Below are 17,851 nucleotides of genomic sequence, written 5' to 3' on the forward strand. Positions count from 1 at the left end.
TGATGTGTCATTAAAGTTCTCTTTTAAATCATCTCAGTGCTTTATAGGGACAAACCCCAATACTCCATCTGCAGGTAAGCAGCATGAGGGGAAAACGGCACAACAGTTTTGGAGACTATTTAGCAGGTGTGTTCATATCTTGGTTATTTTAAATATAACAGTGCTCAAATTAATTGTTTGTTTGTTTGTTTGTTTGTTTTTTTGCTTTTTTTTTGTAGAGCTTTTAGCTGGTTTGCAGTGCTAATTATAGTTCTTTATTTTTATCCTGGTTAACTTCAATGCTTCAAGCCACATTGTGGTTCCTGAACCAGAACAAAAGAGCTGTTCATTGAATCCTTTGCCTTGTTGCTGACTAGCTGTCAATAGGATGGTGAACTTAGATTATTTTTTTCATTTTATTTTCAGCATGAAAGCCACGTCTTAAAAGTCACTTAAGTTCAGTCATTTAAACTGGGATATCTCAGAAAGGTCTTGATTTTTACAAAGTGTGGAGCACTCTGAAAATAAGACTTTTGAAGCTGTTTTATGTAGGCATGAGGCTTCTCCCCACAACAACTACCCTTGAAAATCATAGTCTCTGTTTTGGGATTTTAGGAGATTGAAATGAGTCTGAATCCAGTTTAATTTGGGGAAGAAAATCTCCAGACTGCTCAGAGATAAAACATCAGTTGGAGCTGAAGAGAATTCCATGCACAGAGATTCACAGGCCTGAGCTTTTTGTGATTATTCTTGCAACTTTGAAGAAACCAAGTAAATATACTTAATGTTTGGGTTAAAAAATTACTGACACGTGTCATGCTTCATGTTGACACAGCTAGAAAGAAATTCAGTAGAAATTGCCACCCCAAATCCTAAGAGACAACTGTAAGTGGAAAATATGTTCTGATGGGAAGAAGTACTTCAATAGTTTCTCTGAATCCAAGAACACAAATAAACTGTGGAGGAGCCTATTCTCACACTATTTATCCTCTCTGATGCTGTGAAATCTGCACAGACATTGATTGTTTGGAAAGTCCAGCAATCCTTCAGTAGGTCATTAAGCTTGAATTCTGCAAAGGAACGTGATTACTGAAAGCATGTGTACATTTCTCAATCCACTTTAAAAATAAACCTTTAAAAAGGGGATGCAGAATTGGCACAATTAACTTTTATTTACATTTATTGAGACATAAACTTTGTAACCAAATTGTTAGCTAAAAATAACTCAGAAATATGCTTTGTTGAGCTGTCTCTGCTACTCCTCTTTAACATCAAACTTGGATTATGATATAAACTATAAATCTCATCACTTGGAAAAGTCCCTTTAAAATTTAGTAAATCTGATTGCATAAAGAACTTGTGCAGCAGGACAAAGGCCAATTTGCCACTCTAAACCTGGCAGAATGACTGCTTGCATTATGCTGATCTCACTTGCTGCAGTTGTTATGTGATCAACAATTTATCAAACCATATTTGTCAAAAGCTTGAGTATCTTTGATGTATCCAGCAAGATTCTGTCAGTGATCATAAGTTATATTCTTGTGATTTGAAAACTGATGTTATGGGATTTCTAATGCTTTCACTCAGGTATGAAACATATTTCCCATTAGCAGTAGAGAAGACTTTGAATCAAAATTCCAAGAGACTCAGGTATCGTTTGAGTTCCAGATCTAGGCTTCCTGCCTGTATATATTTGATCTAAATCATAGAAGGAAACTCTGAAAAGTATGAGTCAACCCTGAATGTTAGTAATCTATCAACAGAAAACTTCATACTGTGCTAATATTACTTAAATCAATGCCAGTTTCTTTTGTATTAATACAGAAGTAAAAACATTCTGATTTGAGCTACTTGGGACAATTTTTCAAACAAAAATGTCATTAATTCACTAAACAACAACAATAAAATAGACCCAAAACAGTTAACATAGGGACCAAGCTCTGTTTCATCACTTCATCCCTCACACATGTTCAAAATAATCCTGTAGGTTGAGCAGAAACAGTGAACTGGGTTCTGTGGGCCACCACGTCTGTCATGCATCTCAAAGCCTTAAACAAGAGACGGATTGAGCCCTAATCCTCATGAAAGGATTCAACAAAAGGACACGGGAATAGGTTATACACAGGCTGCTGCTGATGCATGAAAGTGTCTAAAACTCCTGGATAAATAAGTGTGAGAGTGGAAGGAAGCCAGCCACAAGTACCCAGGCAGGGATTCTTCCTTTTTTGGGAACACTTTGAAATGGTTGCAGTCTCATGTCCTGCACGAGCCAGTTCTTCCACGCAGAACAAGAAGCAGGCCACAGAAAGGAGAAGGTTGTTAAGACAATGAAGGGTGTTTCTGCTCTGTTGCCTCTCCCCAGAGGTCTTTGTTCAGAGAAGTTTTAAGTGCTGGGCAGGAGAAGGTAAAAGCAGGTCCACCAAGACTGTTTAGTCATTGAAACCCAAATCTTAAGTACGTAACAAGTAAAGATTTCCTGGTCTTTAGTCTCAAATGTTGTATTCCAGAAACAGATTCATCAAGACTTTTGCTATTTCATGGTTACTACTGAACATTATATTTTTTTCTATTGCTGTTTAACCTAGAGTGTTTCAGGATATTTTACAGGTGAAGGTTTAATCAGAGATCACTTACATGGCAGGAAAACACATATATTGCTGAAGCAGACTGTAATTTTCAAGAAAGTAATTAAAAATGGCCGTGACATTTGCATAATGTCAGGCAAGTAGACTGGACAGCATATAGAGAACTGATTGTACTTATTTTAAGATCACCTGGATATGGAATCAACCAGAGGAGCCAGAGGTGTTTTAAAGAAGTCCCTATAAGTCTGCCCAGAAATAGGAGACAGTTTTATGTTGTCAGAATGTTAATGCTAGGCAGGCACACCTCTGCTGATGGGGGAATGGATGGGGACAGTGAATGTCAGGCACCTGTGGCTGAAGGACCACGATAGCAGGGATGTCCAGGAGCTGTATCAGTGCCAAGCAAGAGGCTGTACTCCCAGGAGTAACCCCGGTGTATGGGAGGATTAACCACGAGCACTGGGATCACAGGAGGAGCTGTTTGGTTTGCAGGAACCACATGTTGTAGGGAATCATATCTTACAGAAGGACCTTTGAATGCTGCACAGGACCTTTAAAATAACTCCAGTTCATGGTTATGACGCTTTTCAGGAGAACAAGGATGGAATCTGCCTCACTGCATCCCCTAACAATTAGTGCTTCTTGTTTCTTTGGGGATGGTTTGTATTTGAAGAATCTCTGGCATCATAAATGAGTATACGTCTGTTTCAGTCAGTTGTGATGCCATGAAATATGTCTGCTGAGGAACTGGCCTTCCCTTTCATTTCCATTCATAACCCAGCTCAAAGAACAGAAAATGGCATTCTTTCCATCTACTTGGACTGGATTTAGGGCAAGCCTTTGAAAAGCTGCTGTGACCTACCAGAAAGGCTAAGAGTGACTGAATTTCAGTGTCTGTCCTTTGTGTATATCCTATAACTCTACCTTCAAAATGATGGAAATGAACAAATTTTAATCATAAGATCCTTTAGAATCTTGGAGGAGAGGAGTAGTAAAAATGTGAAACATACTGTTCCGTGGCTGTTTTTAGGAGAAATGCAACAGATTACTGGAAATAGGATGTTTTAAAAAGGTTTCTAATATGCTCCCTTTTTTGATAAATCCTCAGAAGTTTTGATAGAATGGATATCTCTTGTGCCATGCACTAAACAAAGGCATAGTACAGCACAGTTTCTGCTTCCAGGGCTCTCAGTCTATAGTGATAGAGCAGGCAACAGTGATACCAAGGATCAAGAGGTGAAGGGCAAATTGCACAACAAACATATGGCTCAATGGAGACATTACTGGAGTCTTGACAGGACAAAAGGGCAGGGTCTACCCAGTGTTGAGGACAGGTGAAAGCTGCTCTGATGCTGCAGACAGTGGAGAACCACGTGCAAGAGCTTTGTGGAGGCAGTGCTGTTCCCTCCCCATGAGTAACGTGAAGACATAACCTGTTCACATAAAGCTGAGAGACACATTGGTTCTTTCCTTAAAGACTAATTTCTCTGACTCTGAAGATGTCTACCTCTGCCTTTTCTCTGCTTTTCCAGATGTTGTCACACCAAATGGCTTGAACATTAAGAAATTTTCAGCAATGCATGAGTTTCAGAATTTGCATTCCATGTACAAGGCTAGGATCCAAGAGTTCATTCGAGGTCATTTCTATGGGTATGCTTTTACTTTTCAAAAATTAGCAACGCTTGTCCAACACTATTTAAAGCAAGAACCAAAGCAGGAGGACTAACAAGTACTTCATAGAGGAGTGGAAATGTTGAAACCAGCTTATTCAAATATCTGTCTGGGATTTCTCAGTCGGAAGCTAAGGGAATTTTAGACACCAGATCTAACTCTGCTTAACAGATTATGATATCAGATAACAGATCTTGATCTGTTTGTTATTTACCCAAGATGCAGTTTGTCAGATTAAGATAGTCAATTTAAAGCATGGCAGAAAAGCCTCACTTTCATTTTCCTCTTGAGATAATAAGTTCCTCCAGAATAGAAAGCTGCTGTGTGTTTTGTTTGATTGTATCTTGAGACATACTTTGTTCTTGTCTGTTTTCTTGCTTTCAGCCACCTTGACTTCAATCTTGACAAGACCTTGTTTTTCTTCATTGCTGGGAGATATGAGTTTTCCAACAAAGGAGCTGATATGTTTCTAGAAGCCTTATCAAGATTAAACTTTTTGCTGAGGGTAAGAAAGCTTACACAGCTGTTGAAAGCATAGAGCTTATGCTCAAATTTACCATACTGTGGAAGTCACCTGCAAAAATTCACTTTCAATACTCTGGTTTATAGGAAAGTAATTATGGGATATTCACAGTTTTCATAGAGCTCTCTCCCTGAACCATCAGAACATATCATGATTTCAGACAATTTAAAAATAATTGATTACATAGTTCAAGAAGTTCATCCATGGTTACCTCCCTGGTTTTTAGAGAGAAGTAATGAAAACAGTATTCTAGAGTTTGCCCTGATGGCTTACATATAATAATGGAAAAAAAAGTAAGCCTTTAATGCTGCATTTTGAAAACATCCTTTTAAACAAATTGCTTAATTCATTAGGACTTGGTCATGATCTTTTAAATCTCTGAGTACTTCTGCCCCATTGGATGGGAATCTTGTATTAAGATTCACAGTGACAGTGGCCTGGTGTAAAGCAGTGGGAAGCCATGCAGTTCTCCATGGTCCCATTTCCTCAGCTACAAAATGAGTGCAATGTTTCTAAATGCCTTTATGCAGTACTTCAACGCAGATAAGAGCAAGGCCTTGTTATATCACAGAGCAGAGCCCTTACCACCTACAGTGAGGGCATTGAAAATGTCTCCAGACGTGTCCCAAAGACTGGTATATTGAAAATAAAACCCAGAAAAAACGCTAATTGGTTTTCAGTCATCTGTCAAGGGTCAATTAGCTGTCATCCCAGACTCTGTCTTTGTACTCTTATCAGCTGAATGATATGGAAAATCTGGATAAAAATTTTGGTACTGCACTGCCAGCAGGGATAAAAGAATCACTGATGTTCAAAGCCCTGAGTACACTTGTTCTACCACCACCTTCTATTAATACACCATTAGAGCCTCTGGGTTTTCTGGAAATTCTTAATCCCTTCATTCACAGAACTGAAGTATTTCTTCCACAACAGAAGTCAGTTGTTTGGCAGTGCTGGGCAGTGTTAGTGGCATTTACATGGCTGTTATCTGTGAATGCTGATAACATGGAAGGTCTTGTGTGGTAAGAGGGAAAGAATTGGCTGAGCAATATTGCAGCAATCTCTTGTGGCAGTTAATGATTTAAATCATAGAATCACAAAACCCTTAAGGTCGGAAAAGACCTCCAAGGTCACTGAGTCCAACCTTGTCCAAACAACACCTTGTGGATTAGACCATGGCACTAAGAGCCATGTCCAGCTGTTTATTGAACACTTCCAGGGATAGTGACTCCACCACCTCCATGGGCAGCCCCTTCCACTCCCTGATCAACCTTTCTCTGAAGAAATTCTTGCTGATGACATCCATGGCAAGCAAAGCTGGTGGAAATTAAAGGCAACTGGGGCTAGTTTTCCCAAGCTCTGTAGAACAGTGTACTGTTGCTTCTCCCATAAGCTGAGCAGCCTGGATTTATTGTATTATTCTTCCAATGTGGATGCCAGCATCTGATTAGCTGTTCAAACACTTATTCTGTAATTATTTCAAGAAGTAGCTCCATTGGGAATAGCAGACTACCTGTACTACTTAAAAATCTGGAAATGATGGTGCTTTCTAAACAAGTCCCAGTGGTGGGCCTGAACCTAAAAAATATACATTGTTGCATGGAATTATTTCATTTTATAGAGATTTTTTCCTTTGCTGCTTGAAAACCTCACTAAAATTTTGGAAATAAAATAGGAATGTTGGGAGAAATTGTTAACGAGCACTGGGATCATGGCATGATGGACTTGGAACCTGCTTTGAAGAGAGGGAAGGGGAGAACATTAATTAATATTAGCATGATAGATGACTCCCATAGGTTATTTTATAATGTACATTTCCCTCTATTTCAGTCTGAGAGAAGGCACACTAACAGCATATTCATGTATCTAAAATTTGAAATGGAGGCAATTCAAAGTAAGTGAATTTTTACAGCTCTGAACAGAGTTCACCCTTAGCTGTTCTTTAAGCAGTTGCTGACAGGAGTAAAACCTCATTTGTGCAGCAAGGAATGGACCTGGTATTTTGAACCTTGTTCGTGCACAGGAGAAACTAGCAAGTGAAACCATCTGGAAATAAAGGGTCAGAATTTACAGCAAGTGCTTTCTGCCTTTGAAGCAGCTGGATGGGAAAGAGGAGCAAGAAGTTACTTGTGGCTTTTTGTTGTCTGGGAGTTCTTTGCCAGGGGTTCAGGTAGAAAATGGTTACTCTTTTCCTGCCCATACACCTGCTGCTGTAGGGAATCCCTCATCTCATGCCTAGGCATACCTCAGCTAGTAAACCAATCACTCACTCCTGCCAGTGCAGTTTGTGTCAGGTGAGAAAACGTGTAAGATTTGAAATTTTTTGCTGTTTAAGTGCACATCCAAAGCCATGTTCTCTAAACCATGAGAGCTCAGGAAGATCTGATTGCCCAAACTGAAACTGGGTGACATCTCTGTCTTGATCTCTGATTTGACAAAACTTCATTTGTAGCAAGAGCTACAAGATCAGAGCCTTCCTGGAAAACTAAAGTGTATTTGGTGTTTCCTGTGACTAATTCTTAAAGCTGGCTGTGATACACTGTGTGAGATTTTTTTTTTTTTTAATTCCTCTCCATTTCTTGTCACGTAGGTTCACAAGACTGATGTTACAGTTGTTGTGTTCTTCATCATGCCAGCAAAGACCAACAATTTCAATGTGGAAACCCTGAAAGGACAAGCAGTCCGGAAGCAGCTCTGGTAATTGCCATTCCCACCCTGGTACAATCTGTTGTGGATACTTGCAAAAGTCTCAGCTGGGGAATAATGCTCCTTCTTTTTGCTCTGCTAAAACTGAGGATTGTGGGTAACTAGAATGCATTTCAGGGATGAAAGGGATGGGAAAGATAAATAAGGTCAAATATTTCTCCTTTTAGTTTTTTGGGGGTTTTTTTTGTCCAAAGTTATTTTTAGTTAACTTGCCTTGCCATTCTATTAGCAAGTAGTACTTGTTTTGCAGCAACAAAGTCAAATGTTCTTGAAAATCCACTGTTCTGGATATCTTCTAGCTGTTTCTGGATGTGCCATAGAGCTCTCACAAAATAAAAGACAACCTGCTCATTTATCACAGTGAGCTTCTCTGTGGGAAAAAGAAATTAATTGCACATCCTCTTTTATTTAGAAATATGGAAATTGCTCTCTGTGGTCCAGCAGAACAGCAGTTGATAACAATTGTCTGTAATTTTCTCTACGGACTGCAACAAGCAGTGGCCATAACCAAGCAGTGAAACTTACAGCTGTAAAGGGAAGATTGTCACAGCCCTTGCTACTTTGCAATGTTCCAAACAAAAAAGCAAAGCAGGAGCAGAATTAACCATCACTTTAACTCCTGTGTGATCCTGTATAGGAGAAGAAGTCTATTGTGAGGTGGTTCTGAACTAAGTGACGCGGCAAAACTGAAACTTCAAATTCATGGAGAAAATCAGTGGTGGGTTATCAAGGAGGAATTTTGTTTTAAAAAGTGAAAAATGCCAGTCCACACAATATTTTTACAGATTAATTCTCTAAGCAGGGAAATGGAAGTGTGCACTTTATCAGGTGGCTACAGTGGTTAAACTCTGTGCAGAAGTAAGGAAACTGGTGTTAAAACTGAGGGACGAAACCCCACAGGACCTAGCTGCTGCTTTTATGCCCATCTCTCACTGTGTTTAACCTCTCTGTGATGCCAGTTCTGTATTTGTGAAAGGATATAAGTCTAACCCATTTAGAGATCTGTAGATGAAAGGCACTGGTGTAAGAGAAAGATACAATTTTTTGTGTCATCTCATTAATGCCTCCAGCAGACGATCTCTGACTCAGTTTTCTGGACATCAGTAATCAAGCTGAAGTAATTGACTAATGGATATTGAAGTCCTTGACTAATGGATATTAAAATTCTACAAAACCAGTGACAGAAATAATTTAACAAGGGTCACTAAAATCATGTAGCTTTTGCCATGTCTGGAAAAGAAGGTAGATATGAGAAATGTCTCTGCTGTCTAAATTATCTCTGGATAATTTAGCACCTTCTTGGGATTTACGGGAAACATTCTGCCTGGCTGCCACTCTGGAAGCTGGTACCACAACGGCTTAATTTATTAATTTTTAATTAATTAACCACAAATAATTCCAGTCGAGACTGGAATTAATTGTCCATCTCTGGCTTCCTAAAAAATGTGTCTGAGCTGCCTTCACTGCCAGTGGACAGTATGGTTCAGTCCAAATGATGTTTTATCCTGTCCCTCTCTGGAAGTGTGATGAGTCACAGGAATAATTCTCTGAAATGCTTTTGGCCTCTGCTTTGTGTTTGATATAAGGGATGTCATCTTTGAATAGAATACTACAGGTACAAATGAAATAAACAATATATGGATGTAAGGAGGGTTTAGATTACATGAAATATGCAAAGGCTTTTCCAGGTTGTGTCTCTAGTGCATGATTATTTCTCTGGAACTGTACTAGTTTGAAAGCAAACCAGTGAGAGACTCGAGATCAGAACTACAATTTAATAGGAAAATTAAAAATAAGTGCAGTAGTACAAAAACACTGCCAGAGTCAGGATACGACCTGACACCCTGCTAGGCAGGGTGGTGGCTGCAGTCTGATTAAGGGGTGGCTGCAATCCTCCTGAAGTGATAGATGTGGTTCTGTTGAAGCAGTGATCCTGTAGAAGGGTCTGGTCTTCCTCTGAAGGTCCAGGGGTGGTTATGCAGCTCTTGTCCTCTGGGAATCCAGCAGGAAAGGGCTGCCTGTGGTGTTCCAAACCTCAGACTATATCCAGGTAGGGATGCTTGGTTCCTCCCCCTGGGTGGAGCCTTTCACAATGGGATGATGTAATTTATGAGTCACACAGTGAGGCTGGATGGCCCATTAGCAGAAAGATAGCCCTCCAGAGGGAGTTATCAGGGATGTGTCCTGGAAGAGATAAGGAACCCTGCCCCACCTGGTCCTAACAGATGGTGAAAGAATACATGCTTCTGGTTACATCTCACATTGTCACCTAAGACAGGTGCTTAGTAATGCAGGCACAATAATAACAGTAAACTTTAAACTAAAAATGTGAAATCACGCAAAAAATGCTGCTTCCAGCTGCTCTTCTCTGTGAAAAGCAAAAGACTCTGCATCACTGCATGCAGCATTATCATGGTCATAATCTGAACTCCAGGATAAGCCCACCTGCTAGTAGTATTACATAATAATATCAGGTGATTTTCAGGATGCCACAAAAATTAAAGACAAGAAGAGGTTGGCACTTATAAAGGAATGTAGCACTTACAAATTAATAGGTGATGGCTGACTCAGGATGTAAAATCCTTCTTTTCCTCTGCTTCTGAAAAAGCAGTCTATCCCATCTGGGTTAAATTGTAGATATTGTGCATGGCAGTCTATGAAAATACAGTCATGTGGGAACTATCCTTCTGGGGTTTGGGTCAGTGTGGTTTGACATTTAGCTGGTTTACAACTCACCCAAAATTCATTCATCCACTTCTGTGTCTGTGTGAGTTGGGAGGGAGTACCTAAAACCAGGTGTGTGGATTCCCAGCTTGGTAAAGTTTAGGATTTCACTTCAGAAGTTTTGCCTTAGCCCAAAGTATAATTGGAAATCAGAAAGGCAGGAAAAGTTCCATGAAGTGAAGCTTTACTCACAGTGGATTTACTCAACTTTGGAGTGCATTTGCTGTTTTGACAACAGAACTTTCAGCCAGGGGCAGAATAATAAAAATGACTCCTTGCATGTAGAACAGTGGTTCACTGGAGTTCTTCCTTAGCTAAAGTGTAACATTTGTCTGACACATGCCTCATTGATAGCTTAAAACTTGGTCTGAGCTTTTCAGGAAGTTTTTGTTTTGCAAACTAATTAAAATTTTAGTCTAACAATTGTTTCCAAAAGTCTTTGGGTTGGGAAATAGGGCAGAAAGTGAAGGGGGAAGCTTGCCTTGACAATCCTTATTTGTTTAATTCTTATATCCTGCATCTCTCTTTTAGGTCAAGTGAAGCTGGAGGTCTCTCTGTCCATTATTAATGATCATGTTTTAGTACCTAGGGTCATACATATGCTCACTTTTTCACAGCTGATATGTGGCCTACTGGTCAGAGCAGAGGGTTAGAAGGAATCCCTAGTGAAGCTTGCCCCTGACTTTCCCAGTGCACTCATCTGTAGATGCAGGTCAAATCCTCAGCTCCTCTGGAATCCTCAGCACAGCTCCTGGCTGATGTGGTGCTGACCTCTGTCTGCCTCTGCATCCTTGGTTCCACCAATGTATCAGTTTAATTTCCAACAGCAGGAATCTCTTCTATACTGTCTTTGTCCTGAATTCTCCTGTTTTATACGTATATTTATTTATCTTCCTAGGGACACTGCACAATCTGTGAAAGAAAAGTTTGGAAGGAAACTCTACAATGCCCTGCTGAAGTGAGTGAAGAGGTTGCTTTGCTCTGCCTTGCAGAGCCACATGTTCAGGTGGCTTTACCTGTGCTGTTTCTGTGCTTCTGCTCTTTGTGTAAGGAATTTTGACATCCACAGAAGGGCATGGGAGGAAGATATGGGACTATAAACAAGATACTTGTTTAATAGGCAAATCACAGAGAAAAAAATTAAAGGTACTAGCAGCCTGTAGTGGAAAGAGTCATAAGAGACACAGGGGATGTCTAAGTAATACAAAGGCTTACCCACTGTCAAGAATGAGCTACTTCAGCTTAAAAAAGCACCAGAAACCAAGTAATATGTGTTAATGATTCAGTCATATCATTTCAAAAGACAGTTGGAAGTGCATGACCCAAAGCACAGTAAAAACAAGCTGTGTCCAAAAACCAGAAGAAACCAATTCTTTAGCTTTTTTTTTGGAAGCTTCTTGGCAGGTCAGCAAGTATATGGGAGAACACAATATAGGGAATGTAGAAGGGCCATGAAAACAAAGGGAAGGTTCATGCTGATATCAGCAAACTTCACACCTTGTTGGCTATTTCTTCATTTTCTTTACGAAAAGGATAATGAGTCATTTGGTAAAATAGATTGTGTGTTTTCCTTTGCAGAGGAGAAATCCCAGACTTGAACAAGATTCTTGACCGAGATGACATAACCATTATGAAAAGAGCCATCTTTTCAACTCAGGTCAGAAAATGTGTTATTTATATGAACATCTAATCTAAATAATAAAAGTGATGACCTAAAAGGTTTGTATATGACATATAGCGATATGTGTGCTTTGGGAAGAAGTTTTCAGTAAGTATACTTCTCATCAATAACATTTAAAATCAGCTCTGATTGTTTTTAATGAGAGTATGACCCAAACTAATGTTTTAGGGAGTCCATGGATATTCCTTCAGTTACATGCATTCCTAATTCTTTTGTTCTGCACTAAGTGTGAACTTTGAGTTGTTCCTGAAGCCTGGTTTCTTCCAATTTTATTAAATATGTAAAATCAAATTCTAAGAAGATACAACATTGACTAAAAGTCTTCAGAATTAAATGGTGGGCCCTTCTAAAAGTTAGCACAAATTCATTTATTTTGAGGTAAACTAAACCTATTCACATCAATGACAAAATCTGCCACTGTCTTCCAATAGCCTTAGGAAATGGCAACAGGACTGTTTGCCAAGAGTTTGCCTGACTTATGGATTGCCTTTTCTATGTTCAGAGACACTCTCTGCCTCCAGTGACCACCCACAACATGATTGATGACAGCAATGACCCAATCCTCAACACCATCCGGCGCATTGGCCTGTTCAACAACCGCACAGACCGCGTGAAGGTGCGTTGTGACCTTCTCATTTCAGATACAAAGTGGGATTTCTTTAAACATTCTCAGTCTGGATCATTAGTGTGGGGCATGAAATAAATCCCTGATAAGTGGTATACTCCTAGAGTACTACTTCTCTCTTCCTCCTTCCCTTTCCAGGAATAACAACTTGTCACTGCACAAAGATCCTCAGGTGCTGTTTAGCCAAGTTAATTTCAAGCAAGAAATCTGATGTTAGGGAATTGTTTTCATTTCTGCCTCCTGCACTGAATGAGGAGCTGCTACTCCTGAAATCAAAAAAGTGCCATGGGTCATTTGCACCCAGATGTAAAACTCGGTCATAGATTCACTTGCTTAAAACTGGAGGTCCAAGGTTTGAGCACAGATATTTCTGGAGTATTGATTCATCTGTTAAGAGCAGCACCCTGATACTCAGCATTTGCTGTAGAAGGTAACCAGAGCTCTTTCCGAGCAGAAAGAATTCCTGTTCATGTCATGCTTCTGTTTGCATCACCTGTTGAAACTAAATTTTTGCAAATAAATCCTTTCCTTATTTCCATGTTTACCTTGTCAAACCACAGACATTATCAGCTCCTGCTTCCACAGGTCTGCCAAAGTTGGGTTTTTTTCTGGCAATCTCTGACATTCTAACTATGACTATCTCAACATCTATCTAGTCAAAGTAGAACATAAAGTTGCAGATTCTTCCTCTTCCAACCCTTTTCTTTAAAGCCAGATCCAAGGTATCTCTAGCAATGGCATGTCAGTTTCTTTTTAAATCCATGGCTATACCTCAGCAATCTTTTCTTACGCTTCCTAGTTACTTCTTCCTGGCTTAACATATGAACATTAACTCCAATGAATTCTGGGATCATAGCGTGGTAATACTACAATAGATGTAACAAAAGTAGGGGGGAAGGATGCACTGTATACAAAAGTAGTAAAAAATGCCTCAGAATTAACTGCTTGAAGGTATTAGAGAGCAGATAGGGTATAACACAGCAAACATCTCCTGCTTCTCAGCAGATGTCAAGTTTATAAAGAACTATTATTGCCACTGAAAAATTGCCTCCTACATGAACAGGCTTAATACTTAATGGGCTGAATATCATTAAAGAAAATCAGTAAACTTCAAATTGAAAGTAATTTTGACAGAGGTGTGACATATCCAGGCAGACACAGCTGGCTTGTGAAAAATACCCTCAGCAATGCCAGTGGAATCACTGGGATCAACTAAGCTTGCAAAATGAGTTTACATTTACTGGTTGAGTACATTCACTTATTTACACAAGTGAGTAGCGTGACAGTCTTATTAAGAAGGGATAAAAGCATATCCTGGGCATGGAATAATGGCTGTGGTATGTTCATGCAGGGAAATAAACCCAGAGCAGTTTAAACCATTCCCTCACGTTTCTTCCTCCTGAAGCTGACTGGGCAGCACGTACAAGGCACTTCTCAACTAAGCAGTGGATATGAGGCAGTGACCCCAAGCCCTGCAGAGTCGAGCAGATAATTTAACTTCAGTCCTGAGAGCTATCTTTCAGCAAGATTAGTTGGCCTAGGCACAGATTTGTGGTGACAGGGCTGTAATGTGTCTGGTTTCAATATTCCCTCTGTTCTTGGGAGGTCTGTTGAGTACGGTGAACATTCCTTTATTATTTCAAGAAGTGCTGTGTCTGCCTGAGGCCTCCTCCTAGTGAGACATCCCAATAAAATCATAGAATGGCTTGAGTTGGAAGAGACCTTAGAGATCATCTCATTCCATGGGCAGGGACACCTTCCACTATCCCAGCTTGCTCAGAGCCCCATCCAGCCTGGCCTTGGACACTGCCAGGGATGGGGCAGCCACAGCTTCTCTGGGCAGCCTGTGCCAGGGCCTCCCCACCCTCACAGGGAACCATTTCTTCCTCATATCCCATCTAAATCCACTCTCTGTCAGTGTGAAGCCATTCCCCCTTGTCCTGTCACTCCAGGCCCCTGTAAATCCTCTGTACCTTTGTACACCAGACCAAATCTTGCTAAATTCCACAGCCTTAGGCCTAATTCTCAGTGCACATGGGCCTCCTTGATGAAGAAGGGTAAAGCTGAATATCTGTCCAGAAACAAAACGGGTTCATTATCAGTTCTATTTCCAAGAAAACAATTCACAGAGGCAGGATGCACTTCAGTGTGGGAAGTGGGTTGGATAACAGATGGATGGTCAAAGGAGGTGTTGTCCAGATACTTAGAAAAAGACCAGGGTGAATAAGTTGCCTAAGCTTATTCATAATTAAAATGTATCGATGATGGGTTTTTTTCACCTCTAACATAAGTTTTGAATATCCAGGTGATCTTACATCCAGAGTTTCTTTCTTCAACAAGCCCCTTGCTGCCCTTGGACTATGAGGAGTTTGTTAGAGGCTGCCACCTTGGTGTATTCCCATCTTACTATGAGCCCTGGGGCTACACTCCAGGTAGGAATTCTGTACCCTTTACTAGTGTGGAAAGATGAACACCCATTCTGTTGATGCATCCAGTTCCTTCTGGAGTGCTAAAAAAACTCTTTAGGCCCTGTTTCCTCTGCCATGCAAAGGTCTTACTGCTGGCAAAATTGTCCCTGCACTGGACTCTTTCCCATACTAATGTGTAATCTTTTGATTTTCTATGGCTTTAGAACAAAAACTAATTTTTAAAACTTAATTCTTGACTTGGTTCAAGGATTTTAAAAGAAGGTGTGCAGGAATGTGCATATTAAAAAAAGCAGGGCAAGAAATCTGATGCTACCAGCTGACATAGTTCAGTGGATTTAATTCAAGATAACAAGTTTGAGAGAATTATGTACTACCATAGCTAAGTTATTTACCAGAAATACATGTGTTGGTAGTGAATACCATTGAATTAACTGGAAATTTCTAAAAATGCAGAGAGCATATAGATTCTGCCTTAAAATATTCTGTCGATACCCATTTCAGTCTCCCAGAAACAAAGTGTGCTTTTTAAAGGTAGATTTATAATTAGTTTGTAGACACCAGTTTTATTGTCCCATGAATGAAGGCTAAGACTAGAGTCTGCATGCTGGTTTAGGTTAGGCTTAGGCTCCTTGGCAAAACCTCTTTAAGGAGGGTAAGCAGTTATCCTTACTCATGACTGTGACAGAAAAAGCTACCAAAAATGCATGCATTTTCTGATTTTATAAAATTAGCTCCATATCCACTGTGAATGCAGTCCTGAATTAATGATGGGGTTTGTTGTTTTGGGGTGGGCTTTTTTTTTTTTCTTGCTATAGAGACCTGTTTGCAAACCATGAATATTAAAATCCAAAGTTTGATACGCTCCTGCTCCTAAGAGATTCAGCTTTGCGAAGAGTTGTGAACAACTAATGAACACAGGTGTACATCAGGCTCCAATTTAAAATCCAAGTAGCCCTGACCATATATTGGGGTTTTCTGTTTCAAAACTGCAGTCCCAGAAACTTTTCAGTTTGTCTGCTCTGAAACTCAAGGATATGTTTACAAACACAGTGTGAATTTTGTGTTTAAAATTTCTTTTTATGTTTTTTTTTCTCTCAGAATCCACAACAAAACATTGTCATAGTTTTCACTGATATTTGTAGTGCAGCTCTAGTGTTATGGGACCTTCTGTCTGCCTGTTTCTTTTTCTTTTTCTTTCACAAGTAAAACCATTGCAGGTATATTGCCCTGAAATCCTTTTTGCCTGTTTCTTTCTGCAGCTGAGTGTACTGTGATGGGCATTCCCAGTGTAACCACAAACCTCTCTGGATTTGGCTGTTTCATGCAGGAACATGTTGCTGACCCAGCAGCCTATGGTAAAAACTTTAACAGCATATCCAAATATCACCTCTGAGTTAGGAAAGCAAAAAGCACAGCAACCATGCTGTTACTCCTCAATTTGGTGTTTCTCTAGGACAAGGGAATTCATTGGGGGAATATATTCAGGGCTCTGAATATCTTGTTAAGTTGGACAAGTAATTTCAGCTGTCATATTTATCCAAACCCTTTCCAGGTTATTTATCTTTTGCCTCCCTTTAATTTTTTGTCTGCTGTATCCTTCCAAAACCCATCAGTGCTCACACCCATCTAGAGTCTTCCAGCACATCCCTCTAGTGCCTCTGCACTATAACACTCTGAGCCTTCCAAGGAAGCAGGGAAAGTCTGCTTCTCTTGGGCTAGTCTGGGATTTTGAGACCAGTGAAACATGTCCCTCGCCAAACAAACAGAAAATTATCATGTACACTAAAAAAAAAAAGCGAGCTGTGGAAATACAAGGAATCTACTTCAAATAATGATCTACTTGGGAAGATTTACAAATGGTTCATGACTGGAGTGTGGTGAGGAGGAAGGAAGCCAATGCCTGGTATGTCAGGACAATTCTGCCTCTTGAGTCATTGTCTGCCTCAGCAGATGCTTCATTTTGGCCTGATTGTCCTTGTTTTCCAACTGGTGCTGTTGTCACTAAAGCCACAGCCTCCCCGAGGGACAGAGCAAGGCACGGCCCTCCCTGTCCTTTCCTCCTTACTTAGCCAGGGCTAACTGGATGCCCCATCCCTGGAAGTGTCCAAGGCCAGGCTAGACAGGGCTCTGACCAACCTGGGACAGGTGTCCCTGCTCATGGCAGAGGCTTGGAACTGGATGATCTTAAAGGTCCCTTCCAACCCGAACCATTCTATAATTCTGTGATTCCATGAGTATTGAATATATTCCCAAAATAGGGCCTCTTTCCAAGCCTCTTGGCTTGTTTTCACAGTCAGGCAGTGACAACCCCACGTTGGTGCCAGCTTTGCCTGACCTAGGGGCAAGGGGCAGAGCCAGGTACAATATATAGATACACCTGCCTGGGTGGACATATCTTTGAGACCCTCAGAGACACAGAGCACAGGTCACTTGCTCTTCTCTGCCAAAACATAGATGTGAGTTGACATAAATTACTGTGCTGGCACCAGGCACTTCATTAAGGTAGTTTACATCTGTCATGTCCATTAAGAGAGCTGCAAGGTCTGGTACCCTCTTTTTCCCAACACCCTGGTGTAAGGAAGGTGGCAAAAATAAAGGATTAATCTCAACAAACTACGTAGAGGCAAAGGTTACCTCTGCCCTCTCTCTCCCAGAATTGTCTGTCAAGTGATGCATGTGAGTTAGCTGTCTCTATGGAAACACTTGTGTTTCTACAGAAAACACAGCCTGTCTCCTACAGCCTGATTCTGGCCATCCACACTTGTGAAGCTAGGAAAGCACTAGGTTATGATTTCTTTAAGAGGTCAGTATTTTAAAAATTTTGGGAGATAAAAATGATACGTCTTCATCCAGAAACTCAAACCCTTTTGGACATACTTACACAGCAACAACAAAGCCTCTGAGTTTTGAAGAATTTGCTGAATTTCA

The 17,851-nt window shown here is 40.3% G+C and overlaps 1 protein-coding gene across 1 annotated transcript in view; it reads left to right on the plus strand.

The window, feature by feature from the left end:
* Positions 1 to 17,851, plus strand: part of GYS2 (glycogen synthase 2) — a gene marked incomplete at both ends in the record, with an annotated part of 42,434 nt that overhangs the window by 21,089 nt on the left and 3,494 nt on the right. The window contains 8 exons of the mRNA XM_082280863.1: positions 4,097 to 4,214; positions 4,620 to 4,740; positions 7,349 to 7,455; positions 11,087 to 11,146; positions 11,767 to 11,845; positions 12,372 to 12,485; positions 14,800 to 14,926; positions 16,183 to 16,278. Coding sequence (XP_082136989.1) covers positions 4,097 to 4,214; positions 4,620 to 4,740; positions 7,349 to 7,455; positions 11,087 to 11,146; positions 11,767 to 11,845; positions 12,372 to 12,485; positions 14,800 to 14,926; positions 16,183 to 16,278 — 822 coding nt within the window. The remainder of the gene's footprint in view (positions 1 to 4,096; positions 4,215 to 4,619; positions 4,741 to 7,348; positions 7,456 to 11,086; positions 11,147 to 11,766; positions 11,846 to 12,371; positions 12,486 to 14,799; positions 14,927 to 16,182; positions 16,279 to 17,851) is intronic.

Source organism: Coloeus monedula (assembly GCF_965178545.1).
Source record: "Coloeus monedula genome assembly, chromosome: 4".
NCBI classification, from domain to species: Eukaryota; Metazoa; Chordata; class Aves; order Passeriformes; family Corvidae; genus Coloeus; species Coloeus monedula.